The sequence below is a fragment of the Lonchura striata genome, chromosome 24 (genome assembly GCF_046129695.1).
Source record: "Lonchura striata isolate bLonStr1 chromosome 24, bLonStr1.mat, whole genome shotgun sequence".
NCBI lineage: Eukaryota > Metazoa > Chordata > Aves > Passeriformes > Estrildidae > Lonchura > Lonchura striata.
In genome coordinates this window covers 5,066,570-5,084,479 of record NC_134626.1, presented here as the reverse complement: position 1 = coordinate 5,084,479, position 17,910 = coordinate 5,066,570, and the positions used below count along the sequence as shown (strand labels likewise).

The following is a 17,910-nucleotide window of genomic DNA, read 5'->3' as shown; positions in this document are numbered from 1 at the left end:
GGCACTGATGGGGATGAGGATAGAGCCAATGAAGACGATGAGGACGAAGTGCAGGAAGGGGCTCTGGGGATGAAGGGCAGGAAGGGCAGGAAGGGACTGTTGAGTATGAAGCTGATGAGGACAATGAAGACGAAGATGAGGGGCAGGAAGGGACTGTTAACGATGAGGACGAAGACGATGAGGACGATGGAGACGAGGGGCGGGAAGGGGCTGTTAAGGATGAGGATGAAGCCGATGAAGACGAGGGGCAGGAAGGGGCTGTTAAGGATGAGGATGAAGGCGATGAAGACGAGGGGCAGGCAGGGGCTGTTAAGGATGAGGATGAAGCCGATGAGGACGATGAAGACGAGGGGCGGGCAGGGGCTGTTAAGGATGGGGATGAAGCCGATGAAGACGAGGGGCGGGCAGGGGCTGTTAAGGATAGGATGAAGCCGATGAAGCCGATGAAGACGAGGGGCGGGCAGGGGCTGTTAAGGATGAGGATGAAGCCGATGAGGACGATGGAGACGAGGGGCGGGCAGCGCTCCGGGGGTCCCGCGCGGGCCCTGCCCGCGGCCTCCCCGCACGTCACTTCCGAGGCTGGAGACAAGATGGCGCCCGGACGGTGCCGGCGCTGAGGCCGCTCCGCCGCCAGCGGGGCCCGGCCGAGCGGAGGCGGCGGGGCCCGGGTGAGCGGGGCCGCGGGCCGGCCGGGCGGGCGCGGGGCAGGGCCGGCGGCACAGGCGGGGGGCCCCGGGGGCTGTGCGGGAGCGGAGCCGCCCCGGCGGCCGCGGGGAGGCGGCGGCCGCGGGCGGGCGGGCAGCGGCGGCAGGTGCGCGACCTGAGCCCGCCGGGACGTGGGAGCGCCCCGGGAGGGGAAGCGAGGATGGAGGATGCGAGGGAGGCCGGTTGGAGGAGGACGCTTCATGCCCTGGCGCGGATTTTTCAATTTTTTTTTTTTTTGAAATCTTGAAAATGCTGTCTCGGAAGTGTCGGCTGGCTCCTGCCGCTGCCAGCGCGATGCTGGGAGAACTCTGCTCTTTTAAACTGTCTTCAGAAGTTCTGGCACTTCGCAGGTGCCAAAGCTCCTGCAGGTCACGTTCCGCCAAGCTGAGTGAGCAGGGCTGGAAGAAATTAACTCCAGAATTGGTTCCCTCACTGGAGATGGCCATCCGTGAATTATTCTTCTAAGTCGGAGAATAATTCACTGTGCAGTGGTACCGTGCAGGAAAAAATGTTTGGGGTGAGATGAAAAATATTCATGTAAGATGTTTAGAACAGCTTAAGAGATGTATCCTAAGTGCATTTTTTATTTGAAGGCAGAGCAGCCTGTGGAGCTTTGCTGATAACCATCTCATGGACAGGTAGCTGAAGTATACAGTGAAGTTTCCAGTGGTTTCAAATTCATATGAAGCTGCAAAATTTCCGTTCTGAAGCAGTAAAGAAAACTTTAAGTTGTTTTCAGCTGAGGAAGGAAGAGAAGGTGGTATGGCTGCACCTGCTAAATGATCATTCAGTGGCAAGAGAACTATTGTTCTTTCACATTTGAGTGAGCAGCAGTGGACAGCTCTAGAGAATAGCAGGGCTACTTGTGCTTCTCATGCTGCCCCAGTTTGCTGTTCCCAGGCTGTGCTCTGGACTTTGGGCATACTGTTTGGATGCAAAGTCTTCTCCAGCTTACTCAAATATACTAAATAAATGAGGGTAACTGGAGATGTACAGTACAATGGCATGTAATTATGTTCCTCACCAGGAACTGTAGGAACTGATTACAAGAAGTAATGGTTTCAAATTGAAAGAGGGGAAGTTTAGGTTAGCTATATGGAAGAAATTGTTCCCCATAAGGCTGGTGAGGCCCTGGCACAGGGTGTCCAGAGAAGCTTTTGATGCCTTATCCCTAGAAGTGTCCAAGGCTGGGTTGGACAGGGCTTGAAGCAACCTGGGATAGTGGAAGATGTCTCTGTCCATGGCAGGGGGTGGGACTGGATGAGCTTTAAGGTCTCTTTGAACCCAGGTCATTCCATGATTCTGTTATTGTTGTCTTCTGACGCTTACAACATTTCTGTAAAAACGACGAGCATGTTAAGAATTCAGGGCTGCTTTCCTTGGTGTAGAGATTTCCAGCTCTTCCAACTGCAGGAAAGCATAATGGTGAATCTGCGAGAGCACTGGCACTTTTCAGATGGAGATCCGTGTCACTGATAGATGAGGGAGTGATGTTTAAGAAGCAGAAGAACTTTTGGACTTGCAGAGACAGCAGTGAGAGCCATGTGCAGGTACCTGTTGGTTTTCAAGGATCCCAGGATTTGCTGGGGCAGCAGTGCCTCCATAAAAATAATGGCACTGACAGTGGAACCCTAGTTACGTTAATTAAAGGGCAGATAATCACTTTGGATAACGTATCTTTGCTAGAAGTGCCCCTGGCACTTATCCTAGAAGTATGGTATTTGGAGATTGCTGAGTTGGTGCCTGTTTTATGGGAGTCCAAAGAACAGCTTTCTACTGGGGAAGAATGTTCAAGCACTTTTGTGCATTGGTATAACAAATCCACTTTTTACTATTGAAAATTTGCTTGAGAATGGAAGAGAAGTAAGGCAGAAAGTTCATAAATATATAAATAAATATTTTTTCTGTAACAACTGAAATGGCTCTCGAAGTCCGTCCTGCAGTGCAGTGATGTCTCCATTCCACTGTTACACATAAAATCCTTGATCCTTAGAGATAAACAAGTAATATAAACTGTATAAAAGGGAGATGCTGCTTACTGGGTGTCTCTCTGTTAGAAACAGAAATTCAAAGAGGTCTAGAGATGACCAGTAATATATTCCTGCCATGGCAAACCTGTGTAAAATACGGTAATATCTTTGCTGTTGAACTTGTTCTCATGGAAAGGGCAGATTTGATCCTGAAGTTAACCCCTCAAATGACATAATTTCTTTTACTGATATGTTTTTTCTCCACTGAGAATAAGCTGAAAAATATTTCTTCTCTGCCTCTGTATAAAACATGCTGTAGTCAAAAGTGGGAGGATGAGTTCTGTGTTGTAAAATGACTGAAATTGACTTTTTCACACAGTAATAAATCAGCAGTGTACTTAACCTGAAAAAATTTTTGTTGGGTTTTACTGCATTTGTGAGTCAAATTAAAGTGCACTCATATCTGAAGATTGGAGTGGAATTTCTGCATATTTGCACTTGTTAGAGAGTTGTTATTTTCTGTTGACTTCTCTTGACTAGTTGCTGTGTAATTAATAAACTAGGGGTTTGTGGAGTGTTGGTGATTTCTTGGCTTATTATCTTGGTTACCTGAACAAACCTTCCTGAGGTGTAGCAGTTTATTTGCTTATTTGGCAGTAAGCAAAGTTTTTTTTTCTTACTAGTCAATAGGTAATAGATTTTAGTGTTCAGAAAATCATTGTCTGCCCATTTTTTCTCTGCTCTTATTCAGGCAGTCTTGAGTAACTAAAAATGTCTTTGCATGTAAGTGCCTGTCCATAGAAACATAGGGAAATGTGATTCCCTATCACATGCATATTTCAAACTTTTAGAGTTAACATGAACTTTTATGTTTTTAAATTGGCAAGCTTTATTTCACCTAATACATGGAAAATTCGTGGGTGAGAGTATTTCAGTATTGAAAACATGTAGCTGTCTTGATGTTTAAAAAATGGTCATGTGCTGCAGCTAGAAAGTAAAACAAAGGCAGGAGCTGTGCAGTATCCCAGCCTGAACCCCGGGCATTAGGAAAACAGGCCATGGAGATTTTCAACTTGTTCCTGGTTCTCTAATGAACATGTTTTTACTGGAGCAGTGACGTAATGCATGTCCCATTTTCAGCTTCCAAAATAGGATTGATACTCTCATGCCGGGTTTTTCCTTCCTCTGAATTGGAAGCAGCATTCTCTTTCAAAATGCTTTTGGATGCTGGGATTTAAAAAAAACCCCACATACAGAAATTATAAATATGGTTTATAAAATCAGAAGGTAGTCTACTTAGTAAAACCTAGGAGTGCTTACTAGTCTGTTTCAGTCTGCTTGAGTTGCAAAGGGATGATCTGCAATGCTGGTTTTGAATAAAATCACTTGCTTTTGTTTGCAGACTTTATTCCTAACAACATAGGTTTTCTAAGGGAACATTTAAAATTCTGAAGCACAGATTCAGAAATAATGTCAAAATACTTTTTGCGTTAAGGATTTTGTTTTAAAGACCACAGTGTTTCCTTAAATACAAATACCTTGTATATTCTTATATGAATAAATATAATTTGTTGGCTAAAACTGAGCCTTTCAGAAAAATAAATTTTTCTGTGACTCTAAGATAAGACAATGCAGTAGATCTTCTTTCTCTTCTTGGTTTCCCAGATGCTTAAATGTCTTGAGTAAGTGTGTAGTAATTTTGTACTCATGAGATAGTAAGGAGTAGTTTAAAATCAATATGACTTGGCAATGTTTTCTGAGAATTAATTTTGAAAATTCAGGTTGCTGGTGTGTGTGCTTCACTTTTGGGATAGAATTTTATTGTTCTTTTCTTAGGGCTGTCACTGAATGGTTGAAGTTCATTGTGGTAAATGTTATTAATCATATCCAGGTCTTTAATAGATTAGGTTATGTTGCTGTTGAGTTTGGAGGAGAGGTTGGATGAAAATACTTGCTATGTGTATTTGATGGAGCTGCTGAGTGACTTTTTCAAAGTACTAATGCAGTTGTTGACTAACTTTAAAACTGATTTAATGGGGCCATCAGTGTGCCTTTGATAGAGGAGAGAATCCCCTGGTGACACATCAGAGTAGTGTGGTTTTCTTTGGGGCTTTTCTGGGAAATCCCATACAGGACTGGGTGTAGCTGGGAATCCCTTAGTGCTTGGAGTCAGAGCTTGCTCCTGATGAGAGTAAAGACCTTGTTGCTACTCACTGGTTCTGCTGGGAGCTGATGGTTGGGCAGCACTTGTAGAATTAATTTCATATTTTCTTGAGTTTGTTGAACTTTGTGTACCAAAAGTTAAACCCCAAGTTTACTGTTACAGATACTTCTGTTCTTACATTTCATTTTGATTAATTTCATACAACTAGTGGCTGCACGCAAGACTCTGTACAGTATAAATTTTACTTATTTTCCAGTACAATTAATCTTGCTTTTCACATAGTTGAATTCGCTGTTAACAAAATAAGTAATGCGGAAGAGGGAAAAAAAATACCAAACTGCAGGTATAAAATTTTAATATGAAGTGTGTATTTTAAATTAATAGCTTTAAAAATACTCCTTAAAGCTTTTGGTTTGCTACAAATTTAATTTCTCACCTAATTCTGTTTTATGCTCAAATGGTTCCACTGGTAATTGGTAGTTGAAAGAATATAGAGTAGTACAGTCTGTTAGGAATCTGCCTAAACTGTGTTGTATGGATGATTAACTACATCAGTTTATTGAGGTGTGTTGTCATCTCCTAAGAAATACCATTGAGAGGTTGGGATACAACCTGTTGCATAAAAGTTGAATAAAATATTTACAAAATTTGTAAAAATAACATTATTTTTGTTTCAAAAATTCTTTGTTAACTATTAATTCTCAGCATAGTATATGAAAAAGAAGAAAAGTGTATTTTTACACCTCAAATGAAACAAAGTAAGAAGATTTTGTCTTCTTTTCAAATTTTTTGAGTAGTTTGTTCAATAATTGGGCTAAGAAAATTCAGCTTAGTGGAAATGTTCAGTTTGACAGGACTTTCCTTTAAAAATCTGCAGCCCATCACTTTATTGCTATTTACTTCTCTCAGATTCTCCAGTGTGGATAGTGATGGTGTTCAGTGCTTTTTTTCCTGTAAGAAAGTGTTTTATTGTCTGTGTATATCTGGATTTTTGGGCAAAGTGTGCAGTGTCAGAGATCATGTGGACAGCTGAGCCTGTGGCATGGAGGGGATGATGATTTTTGGTGAGAGGGAGGAGAAAAAGTAGAAATAGGCAGGGGAGACAGTAACAACAAAGTCGTGCCAGCCTGTGCTCCTCAGGCTGTGCTCCTGTGTCCACAAGAGGTTCTGCTTTTCCTTGACTTTATGTAATTGTATAAAAATATTCTAACAGTATATAAAAATGAGACATTTGATATGAAAAGTAAGTTTGGTTTCATACCGGGAAATTACTTGACACCTCTCCTGCTACAGAAATGATTTCATTTTTAAAATGATGTTGCATGGGTTTTGTCCCAATGAACAATTAATAAGATTGCTGGGTTTTTCCCTGATGTTCAGGCCTCAGCTTAAGTACAGATGTTTATGCTGACTCCAATACTGAAATCAGTTAGAAGTTAGAAATAATGCATTCCAAAAGGAATTTTTTCTTTGGATGTGTACAAGCTGCTCGGATGGAGCTCCTTATCCCATAGCTGGTCTTTGCTGGAAAACTTTAAATCCCTCAGAAGCAGTTGCAAAACTGGAACTGAAATACAGATGTTTCAGCTCTGTGTTTAAATGCTCACATATTATGGAAACACCAGGACAAAAGGCTTAATCCTGGAAGAGGTGTATACAACAGAAATATCATTTCCAAGGACATTTTTCCTTTTCTTACAGATTTCTCTTTGGCAGTATTGTCACTTTTGCACAGCATTAAGAATTCTTTCAGTGCAAAGATGAGAGGGATTATGTGAAATCTATTTAGAGAAGATTTTGCTTGAACTTATTTTAAATTAAATGTTAGTACTTATGCAGAGTACTTAGTAAAAAATTTCAGTTGATCATTGTTATAGTAATAGCAGTAATGAAAGAATAGCAGTACTTGAATAAAGTGCTTTAAGTGAAGAGGGACCAGTTCACTTTCAAAAATGGGGGACGTTAATTTATTGAAAATTCTGTATGACAATGGGTCTAAAAGTGTTTTGGGCCTAATTTGCAAACATGCTGTTTTGTATACATTAACAAAGAAAGGAAGTGAGTTGATCTCGACTCTTAGATATGGCCTCATTCTGATTAGTTTTCCCTCAAGTTGTGACTATCCAAATTTGAGGCCTACTTGAACTAGGAATTTTTGTCAGATAACCTTTTGAAATCTCAGGCTTTTATAAAAAAGGAATCTAAAATACATTAGTGTAATAAGATACCTCAATACAGGTCAATTTAAGGAATATTTTCCTGTTTCTAATATAGATGAGTAGAGCCTCAATACATGCATTTTTTTAGTTTGAAAACCATGTAAGTCCTTCTATAATGCTTTGATATAAAATTGTAAAGAGTACTCAATCTTGAGCAAACTAACTTACTTTAAAAAACAAATGGAACAATTGTACCTGAGCACATCTGTTACATCATCATTTAAAGTGGGAAAAAGATTAATGCTAGATAATCTTGACATTATTCAGGCGCATTTGAACTGTAATAACAAAACTGCAGCCTGGAGCAGACTTTTTTCTAAAGCAAAATGCTCCTTTTCTACAGACAATTTAGGAAGAGAAACTACAGCTCTGTATGTACTTTCACTTCAATGTAAATGTGTACATAGGTACGTATTACAATTGTCTGTTTTTCTTTTTAGGGTTCATGTAATCAAAGGAGTTTCTTTGTTGTGTGTATCTTTTCAGAACACAACAGGAATTCAAAATGAATCAGGTGAGTAGAAATGCAAGACTTTGTCAAAATATGTAGAACAGCTAATTATTAATAAGAAAAGTAAATCATCCACTAAAAAATGTTCCTTAAAAACTTTGGTCTCATTCAATTTCATCATTATCCATTCTGCACCATGTATACTTGTGAGATGTCTGTTATTTCATGGATTCAAGGTTTTTGTGAATTCCCTTAAGCTGTGTGTAAGTTATTACTCCTGGCACCTCTTCTAAGAACACTGCTGCAGAAAATTCTATTTCCTCCTGAACCTGTACGTAGTAATTCAGTTCCTTATAAAAGTGGCTTGAAAATTGAAGGCTTCCATTTTTTAAAATCCTTTTATAATCACATTCCTTTTTCTAATGTGCAGTAAACAATCTGCCACAAATGGATTGCTTGGGAAATGTCACACTTTTCTGGAATCTGCAGTGTTTCTCCTGGAACCAAGTGGAAAGACTGGGAAAGCACATTTCCTTTGTGGAGCAGCACTCTGCTGTGGGGAGTCAGGAGTACCCTGACTGGAGGGTGTTGTTCTAATCAGCACCAACTGTGCAGCATTTTATTCTGCATTTGTTTATCCAAGCGGGAATTGTCCATCAGTTTGTCTGTCACACACAGTTGTGTTATTTAGGAATACAGAAAAAGTACATGTTGCCTCAATTTTTTCTCCTCTCTCTGGCTGATCTTACCAAGCCCCTTTGGCATGGGAGTGTGACCATAGGATATCACAGTGCAGGAAAGCCATTTTTACTTTGCTGAAAACATCAGCCATAAACAGAAGCTTTATGAGTCAGAAACAACCACAGTACAGTTGTATAAAATGCTTTGTATACTTCAATGCCTGTGGCTAATGTGTGCTTCTGTTATCCTTATTTGATCAGCAGCAGGCCTGAGTACAGTTAGCATTTGCTGAAGTATATTATCTGTGAGGTCATAGAGGTATATGCATAAGTAATTACAGGTTGGAATGGTTGGTGAGATATTTCCTATTGCTTTTTTTTCCTCTGATATAAAGTAAAATGTCTTCAGTTTATTTGTACATATTAAAAAGGTAAAAAGCAAAATAGAATCTCTATCAAAGTGTTGAAATATGCATTATGAAAAAACATACTTGTATTATATCTATAAACAAATATGAATTATATATATAAAATAGAAATGGCATTTGTATTAGCACACTTCTAAGCATTAATAGTCTGTTTTGGGGAGCAGGGTTAACTGCTGCTTCAAAATTTCTATTGAGAATTGAAATTTTTTCACCTATAAGGTTTATTTTGGTGCACTCAGTGGCATGAAGCCAGCAGCCTATTGCTCTGTCTGCCTGAGGATTAATCCTGCCTTATTAGTCATTCCAATAAGCTTTGGATTCTGCTAAAACTCTGGAAACTGTGGATCCTAATCTGTAATTGTTACTATTGACTGCTTCCTTCCCATGTGTGTGTCCATGGCCACTCGTGTCCCATCTGTTGTTGTGTTCCTACACCCTGATTTGTTTCTAGAATTAAGTCAGATTTCTGTGCTGTACCAAAAGTCCTATCTTTCTTATGGGGACTGCTGTTCTCATTTATCTATGTGTCATCTTACAGTTGAAGAGTGAGATTGCCCTTCCTCAAGGAGTTCTTACAGCAGCTCAGGGTCCTCCTTGGGGTTTCTGGCTTTCACCTTTGGCTTCCAAAGCCCATGGAGCCCAGATGGCTTTAACTGTTGGCTGACCATTCAGAATAAGTGTGTATTTATCATCAACCATGTGTTTTTTTCTTGCAGTGCCTTTGTAATTTCATTCACTGTTGACAAGTTGTAGTGCCAGGTCTCTATAAGAAATGTGTCTGCCTGATGCCAAACATCTTTCGAGTGGTTCAGTCTCATATTTCTTTCATTCTGCTTGTCTCTGCTTTTGGTGTGACTTTGATGACCATGAAACTAACTGGGCTGCAGTTGAATTGGTTTATATTAAAAGACTGTTAGTTTTGTGGTTTATCCCACAGAAATCTTGAAGTAGTGAAGGAAAACTTAAATTCTTTGATACAGCCTTCCTGTTGTAAGGAGAAGGATTAAAAAAAACCGTCTGTTGTTGGAGTTCATGTTTTTGGGTTTCTTGGAAGATTGCTGTCTCCGGATAGGCAGTCCTCTTTTGAAAGGAGATCTTCCTCTAATACGTAAATTAGTTCATCAGAATTGCTGAATAATTTATTTGAAAAACCCCAAGCAAACATGGGGTTTGATTGGTAGCATTATGTCAGACTGCAGTAAGACAGAGTAGGAAGAATTTGGGTTCTACAGGGAAAACAGCATAGGCAGTTACTTAAAAAGTGCTGAGGAATGCAGGAACAAAGGACATCTGCACTTGTACTGAAACTTCCTCCCTTCATTCCTTCTGAATTTTTCAATGATTATTTCAAATATTTCCAACACATCTTAAATTTTCAAGTACACTAATTGAGTGATATTGTGGCAAAGAGGGTTGCCAGGTAAGGTGCCTGGACAAGGAGAGGCCTGTTGGCTTTCCTGTGCCAGCTGGCACAACTACCCTTCCTCAACTACCTATTCTAACTTCTCTGCCATCTCCTGCCTCCTCCCCTCCCTCCCTCTTCAGTGGCATCCTTTCCTTTATCTTCTCATTTATCCTAATCCTGTTTTCACCCTAACATGACACTTGCTGGCTGTCATTCATTGCAGTCTTCAGGATGGTTTCTTTCCTTTTCACTCTAATCTTTTATCACCTCTAAGTATCCTGTTGCAGATGCCTTTTCTACTCTGCCTAAATACTGTTTGTACCATTACAGACTAATCAGTGGTTGGTTCATGAGTACAATGGTATTGAAAGTGGTGTGAAAAGTTGCTTAATGTGTTAAAAGGTGCTGTCAGAGTGTCTGGGCTCTGGATTTGATGCAAGCTGTTCCAGTTAAGGCACCACTTCAGCCCTCAAATGATCCTTTGGAATTGTCCTAAAGTCACTTCATACTGGTTGATTTAAATGCTAGAATGTAATTTTTTTACAAACTTCAGAGTAAGAAGCTTAAAAGTGAAATAAGCTTCAGATGTTTTTGTATTCAAAATTGCAGCCTTGGAAGGAGTGAAAATGCAAAAGTCGGCTGTAGGACATGCACAAGTACACTACCCTTATCAAGGGGTGAATTTTGTAAACAGAAAAATAAATATAAATGTGATTGTTAAGTCTTGGTAGAAAAGTGATTGAAATGCAGTATTTCTCTTTGGTAGACAGACATTGCTTGGGGACAAGTTATGATCTGGAAAAAGTTTCAAGTAGCTACATCTAAATTGCAAATAAAAAGAGATTGCACTGATTTGACTAAACTAAATTGTTTATTTTATTGTTTTGAATTTGATTGCTTATTAGCATTCATTTGAGCTGTGAAGTGTATTGTTGTGTAAAGGCCGTATCCAGTTTTCTAGTACTTGTGAAATCCATTAATGTGAGAAGTGTTGGATGAGTCTGAGTGTTGTGTTCTCTGAATGTCTGGCTAATCTCTGCTTTATGTAGGTGCACAGTAAAATTCTGATTGTATACTACTCCATACAAACACACTTCTTAAATGGTAGAGCAGTTCAGGGATATTTACACTTAAAATGTGTGACTATTAAGGAATATACCAGGAAAATAAAAGATGTATCACAGTGCTGTACACTTCTGTCTGAATCAGTTTAATCTGTTATGATAGGTTAAAATCTATTTGCAGGGTTGAGATTTGAGATTTTTACCTTCTCATCAAAACACCAAACCAAAATCAACACTCTCCAAAGAAACCAAACCCCAAATGCAACCCAGCCAAAAAACCATCCTCCTTTTAGCTTCAAACTGGAAGTGGACCATTCTGAGAGCTGTCAGCCACCCTCTCCTATTTCTGTACCTAACTTGTTAGAAACCACTGGGAAAAATTGGCTTATTCTCCCCTGATGAAATCCTGGGGTAATGTACTGGGAAGATTTTTAGGTTTCTTTGATATGCAAGGAAGAGCATGTTTCTTTTTCAGCTGAGACATGGCTTCTTGCATATCAGTTCAAGGCAAACAGATGTCTGAAAATCAGGCTGCTTTCATCAGTATTTTTCCTTTTGGGCTGTTAGAAGAGCAAAATAAAGCTTTGCTCTGCTTTGAATAGTCTTCAGCTATTCTAACTATTGGATAAGTATTTATCCCTGGTGTCTCCACTCTTGGATGGGAAGGGATTTCTGGCATTCTCTCCCTTCCATGGTTTCCAATCTGGGGGTCTTTCTCCCCTGCAAATAGCTCTTTGGGAGCCCTCTGTGCAGCTGTTAAGGTTTATGAAGGCAGCACTAGAATAACCTTGCTCTGACTCCAGTTTTGTAATTTTCCTCATTGTTGCAATTAAAACTGGCAGAAGATTTGTTCTTTTAACTCCACTCAGAATATTTTCAAATGTAGTGAATATGATTGCCATAGCAGCACCCTGACAAAGACTGGGTGCTGAGGAGCAAGGGCTGAGAAGCTTTATTTGTTTTGCTTTAGAGAGAAAAAAAATGCAATTTGATAGCCGATTGGGATACATTTTTAAATATATTTCCATTAACCTTTCAGTGTATTTCAAAAGTACTCACTAGAAAATACTCTTGAATATTACTCACTAGTTTATTACTCAGTATGTGAAAATTACTATTGTATCTCTGCTTTATGGTTATAGGTAAAAGCCAGAACAATTTCCAAAAAATTAAAGTTTATTTGGAAAAAATTCTCAGTTTAACCTCTTCCTAAATGTGGCTTCAGAGGTGAAGTATAACATCCTTAATATTAGAGCTGTTCCTGCCATTACCACCAGTGTTTGTTCCTGACCAGAATGATTAGGGTTCAGTATCAGAAGGCAGGGAGTTATTTTAGGGCATGTGGTTCAATAAAGGCTTAAATTTCACCGTGCACAGTTCATTTGGAATGTGGACAGATTTTATAGGAAACTTTGCATTCCTGTAACTTTGAAATTCTGGTAATTTCTATCAGAAGTAGTGGTTTTTTAATTCTAAGTGGGTAATAGGGAGCAGGGTGTTTTATGACAAGTGTGAGTAGTAATAGTATGGATAATATTAATATTAGTAATAGTATGGATAATATATAAGTGTAATATCAAACCTTGGAGGCTCCATAAAATTGAACTAATGACTTACTGGATGGTAAATAATTTATTAGCTTTATATTGCCTATCAAACTTTAATATAGAAATATCCTAAAACTTCTTGTATTAATTATAAGCTTCCGGCTAAAGTTCTGAGCTGTTACTTGATGTAGGAAATACGACTAACATTTATGATACTGAAATAATTACTATTAAAACCGTTTTATTCTCTTTAAAAGCTGTTTTTAGCTTAGTCTCTGTTGCAGAGCAGTAAACTTGATATGCACATTCCTCAATCACCAGGAACTGTAGTGACAGTGGAAGGGGGAATGGCTTCAGATAAATGCAAAAGTTGGCTGTAGGACATGAACAAGTGCACTATCCTTATCAAGGGGTGAGTTTGTAAACAGAAAAATAAATTTAAATGCGATTGTTAAGTCTTGGTAGAAAAGTGATTGAAATGCAGTATTTCTCTTTGGTAGACAGACATTGCTTGGGGACAAGTTGTGATCTTGTCCCAAGATCACAGAGAGTGCTGACAGAGAGTGGGTTTAGCTTGGCTGTAGGGAGGGTTTGGCTGTCAGGGTGGGGAGCCACTGGCACAGGGTGCCCAGAGGAGCTGTGGAGGCCCCATCCCTGGAGGTGTCCAAGGCCAGGTTGGACACTGGGGCTTGGAGCAGCCTGGGACAGTGGAAGGTGACCCTGTCCATGGCAGGGGTGGCACTGGATTATTGTAAATGCAGGTGAACCCAATGGGAAGAAATGACGATGTCAGACTCAATTCAGAAGGCTGAATTACTTCTTTATTATAACTATGCTAAAATACATTAATATGCTATATAAAAGGAGGATACTAAAACTACATACTACTTTCTCTGACCCTATCTCTAACCCTCACCCAACTCATTACCCTCTCTTGAAAGTCCAGCCCCAGGTGGGTTGGATTGGCCATCGGGCTCAAACAATCCTCACCAGAATCCAATCAAGCAATCACTCCAGGTAAACAATTCTCCAAACACATTCCACATAGGAAAAACAAGAACAGAAAAAGAAATTGTTTTCTCTTTCATTTCTCTCTGTGCACCTCTATGAAAAATCCCGAGAGGGAGAGAAATGTGCTTGCCACACTGGATGGCCTTTGGAGATGTCCTTGAGGGCGGTCCTCACTCCAAGGAGGAATCTCCACACACACTGCAAGAAGGGGTGTGTCAGTTCAAAAGTGGCCTTGGCTTTTCTAGGATGAAGTGCTGGCCTGTCAGTCAGGTGTCCCCAGGCAGCTGTGCCAGCTAAGCAGCTTTAGGCAGGTTCTGTAGTGTCCCTCTTCTGTTCCTTTTTGGGTGCTTTGTCAGCTCTGCCACAAACAACCCTCGGGATGTTTAACTTTGGGATTGATGGCTCTGCCTGGTTTTAGCATTATTCAGCACCAAAAGCAGCATGACCCCACCCCCTGCATTCACCACTGATAGCTTTGCAAGTAGGGCATTGTCTTACCCCGTTCCAGGCAGAACATCCTACTGTGCCAGAGTGGATGGGGTATCCCAAGTGCAAGTTCTTCTGCCTGCAATGGAGTGATTAATTTACTGCAACACACTCATTTCAGTTGGCAGAGCAAGCAACATTTCAGATTTCCTACTGTATGCACTTCTTGGAACTTTGAGTTTGGTTTTCTCCTAAAGTTACTTTTTAGTCTTTCTCACAAGGGGCAAGATAATAAAATATGTTAGATTGGTTTTGGGGGAATGATTAGGTTGAGTATGCCTGGAAGTCATTCTTTGAAAAAGGGAAAAAAAAATGATTGCTAATATATGTGAAATTATCCTCAGTACGGTGAGTTTGGTAATTTTACTTTAATTACAAGTCAGAAGGTTTTGAAGTTCTTGTGGGTTGATCACCTGCTGTATTCTTATTTTTGCCTGTTAATGGTGGTTGGTTTTTTGACTTGTAGAACACAACTGACTCCCCTGTTGCTGTGGAGACCTTGGATGATGTTCCTGAGCATGTGCTTAGGGGCCTTCCTGAGGATGTAAGGCTCTTCCCATCTGCTGTTGACAAGACTCGGCTTGGTGAGTGCTACAGCTGTGAAAAGAGAATGAAGATTTTTACAGTAACTCACATAAATTTTGAGTTGCTGTGAAAACCTGGTGCCCTCCTGTGCTGGCTAGAGATGATGTCTGGTGTATTTGTCTGAAATAATTCCTCTTGGGAAGAGTGGACAGCTCCCCAGTCCAAGATGGACGCATGTAATGATCTTATGAATGTGAATTTTGAGTAGAAGATTTACTTGGAATAATTTAGATTATTTTTAACTCCTGATATGTGTCTCCTCAGGTGTCTGGGCAACAAAGTCAATTTTGAAAGGCAAGAAGTTTGGACCATTTGTTGGTGACAAGAAAAAAAGATCTCAGGTTAAGAGCAATGTGTACATGTGGGAGGTAAGAAACAGCTTGTAAATGGAAAAATGTGCCTGTCACCAGGTCAATATTTTGTATTTAGCCTTTAATTTTCCAGATATTTTAGAAATAAACTTGATGTAAGGTAATTGCCATCTGTTACTGCCATTACTAACAGTTATTTATAGACACTTGGATGGAGCAACTGTTTTGAATTACAAAGCTTTAGAAACCATTGGCATTGTTTGAAATTGCTGTATTTCTTATCTGCTGTGTGTGGATCACAGTTACCTTTGAGAGTTTGCTGCTGATCTTTGCTTTCTTGGGTTGAACCCTGAGTGCAGCTGAGTGCTGTCAACTGCTTATGGAATTAGGGAAATCAGGAGGATATGGAATCTCATAAGGAAGCCACACCACTCCTCCTCATTTAGTTCTTTGAAGACCAGCTTTTGGAGTTTTTGTAAGAGTTCTCAAGTGTTGCAGTATTTCTTGTGCTGGGCTTGCCTTGAAGCAAGTGCTGTCTGGGCAGCTGAGCAGCTCTGGAAGCTCCACTGCTAGTCAGGAGACCTTGGGTAATATGTAGATTTTAAAATATAAATGTCATAGTCTGGAGTTGAATCCCATCTAAAGTGTCTTTAAGGCAGTTTATATCCACTTCCAAAGACTTCTTCAGCCTTTCTGAAAATAAACACAGGACATGATTTTATCTAAGTGAATAGTCAGGGAGGGGAGGGGTGGGAGAACTGTGGCATAGAATGTTCTGGAACATGGATTTTTAGGCTAAAGACCCTGGTAATGGTCATCCATCCTTCTGTCCCCTTGCTTGCAAAAATGGAACTCCCTGAAACATTAAAAACATGCACAGAGCTTAGAGTTAACCTCTATCAGAGGAGTTGATCTAGAACATTCCCATAAATGCAAATTACGCTGTAGAAAAGTAATACAGATTTCAAGTACAATGTTTGTTGCATTGAGCTCATGCTATCACAAACTCCACTGCATAAGGTATCTCCAGTTTTGATCTGTTACAGGAACATTTGGTGAGATGGAATAGGTCAAGTAAATTATTGACCTTGCAATCGTGTTGCTCAGTGCTGGGTGCTGAATGTTCATGGTGGATATATTTTCAGTTTGTGTTTACAATGAAGTAATAATGGGAACCCTTATTAGATTCCAGTGTAATTGTGTGTTGCTTTAATAGTGATTTTAGAGTTAGGAAAAAAGCAGCTAAAATGAGACTGCAACAGTTGGTCTCATACCTGAAACTAGTCCAGAATCTCATCTGTTAAAAAATATGGTTTGTAGAAGGATGGTGGTGTGTAGGAGCAGTTCAGTATATGGACACTCAGCTTGGGGAACAACATTTTCCACAAGTGTTCCACTTGCTTCTTTAATCAAATTAATCTGAATAAAAAATAAGGCTTCTAAAACTGGCCTCTCCAGTCAATTTTAATGGTTTTGAACTGTCATACCAGAGGCTCATTGTGAAAAATACAAGATGTGTGTGTCAGTATATGCCTCTGGTATCTGAGGAGAGAACATCTTTTCCTTTTCTACTGGTGAAAAGCCACAGTTGTGAAAGTGAGAACAAGTGTCTGAAAAGGGAGGGAAATGCTGGTTCAGAATGACTGGCACAGTTGTGCTGAGTGGGTTTTATTGTAGGGACAGGAATCACTTAAAGTCACAGTGTTTTGGAGAGGAGTTGGAGCTATTTTCTTTCTCACAGTGCACAAGGCCTTTAAACAATGCTCTGTAAATTAGACGATAATATTCTGTAAATTAGTAAAGCAATAATGTACTTTGGTTTGTGGAAGAACCATAATAAAGTAATATAAAAACATAGTAAAATGTTTTTATATATATATATATAAGAAATCAGTAACTCCATTTAGACATATATTCCATATCTGTTCAGCTCTCCCACAGCATTCTTTGGCTCTTCTCTTCCATTTTAACCAAAAGAATTGCTTTTGCACTCTCACCTGGGATGCTGTTTATGCTTTCATATTGTGCAGCCTGGGAGAACATTCTTTCAAAAGTCAGCTGATGAAATCCATGCTGGAATAGTTTGAGTAAGGGAGATGTTTTCCATTTACTTGGGAAGAAATTTAGATGTTTATATGTTTATTAAAACTTCACTTTTGTTGATAAATTTCTATTTCATTTAATCAACAGTATTATCAGCACAAAAATATTTGAATATATTAAGTAGGGGTTTTACTAAGCTGTTGTAGAAGTGTACGTAGGATTGAAATTGGAGAACAATTTGAAAAGCCTCGGAATTACTTGTAAAGTATGAGGAAATAAAAAGCTACAACATAGTAGATTTTTGGACTTTTAGAAAAACAGAAAAGGAAAAATACCCACTGATAGCTCTTCTTATAGGCATCTAACTTGGATTATAAGAAGAGTGGGAGATGCATAACATCTTGAAAGAGAAGCAGTCACCTGTCATCAGAAAATAGTGAAGATGTCAGTCCTGTTCTTGCTTTACTGCAAGTTGTCTGGAAATGTAAACCAGGAGTAGGTGTCAGCCTTTTCCCCAAGAACAGAAACCAAGGAATTTACACAGCATCTTGGAACATGCAGAATTTTATTGACATGGTCAGGTTCTTAAGGTGATCACAAGATTTCTGAAAGGTTAAAATGTCCTTTTATACCCTAAAAAAAGATTAAATAAAGTATGCTTTCCCATATCTTTCCAAACAAAGCAAATGCTTCTAGCTTCTATACAATTACTTTTTCCAATTCATCAGATGGTAAAAATAAAGCTCTATGGCCTTCATTTACTAAATGCAAAATCTAGAGTATTATTTCAGGCTTGCCAGTCTGAAAAGAAAGTGTAAAATATTTTAAGGATTTTGGCTTT

General features: G+C 39.5%; 1 protein-coding gene across 2 annotated transcripts in view; it reads left to right on the top strand.

The window, feature by feature from the left end:
• The first annotated feature begins 570 nt into the window (after positions 1–570).
• PRDM2 (PR/SET domain 2) overlaps positions 571–17,910 on the top strand; it is a 49,917-nt gene continuing 32,577 nt past the window's right edge. The window contains exons 1-4 of one of the 2 annotated variants that reach the window (XM_031506655.2): positions 571–668; positions 7,499–7,572; positions 14,597–14,714; positions 14,980–15,083. In XM_031506655.2, the coding sequence (XP_031362515.1) occupies positions 7,564–7,572; positions 14,597–14,714; positions 14,980–15,083 (231 nt within the window). In that variant the 5' untranslated portion in view covers positions 571–668; positions 7,499–7,563. Of the gene's footprint in view, positions 669–948; positions 1,223–7,498; positions 7,573–14,596; positions 14,715–14,979; positions 15,084–17,910 lie in introns of those variants that run through there. The other variant, XM_021542043.3, reaches the window with a different exon arrangement.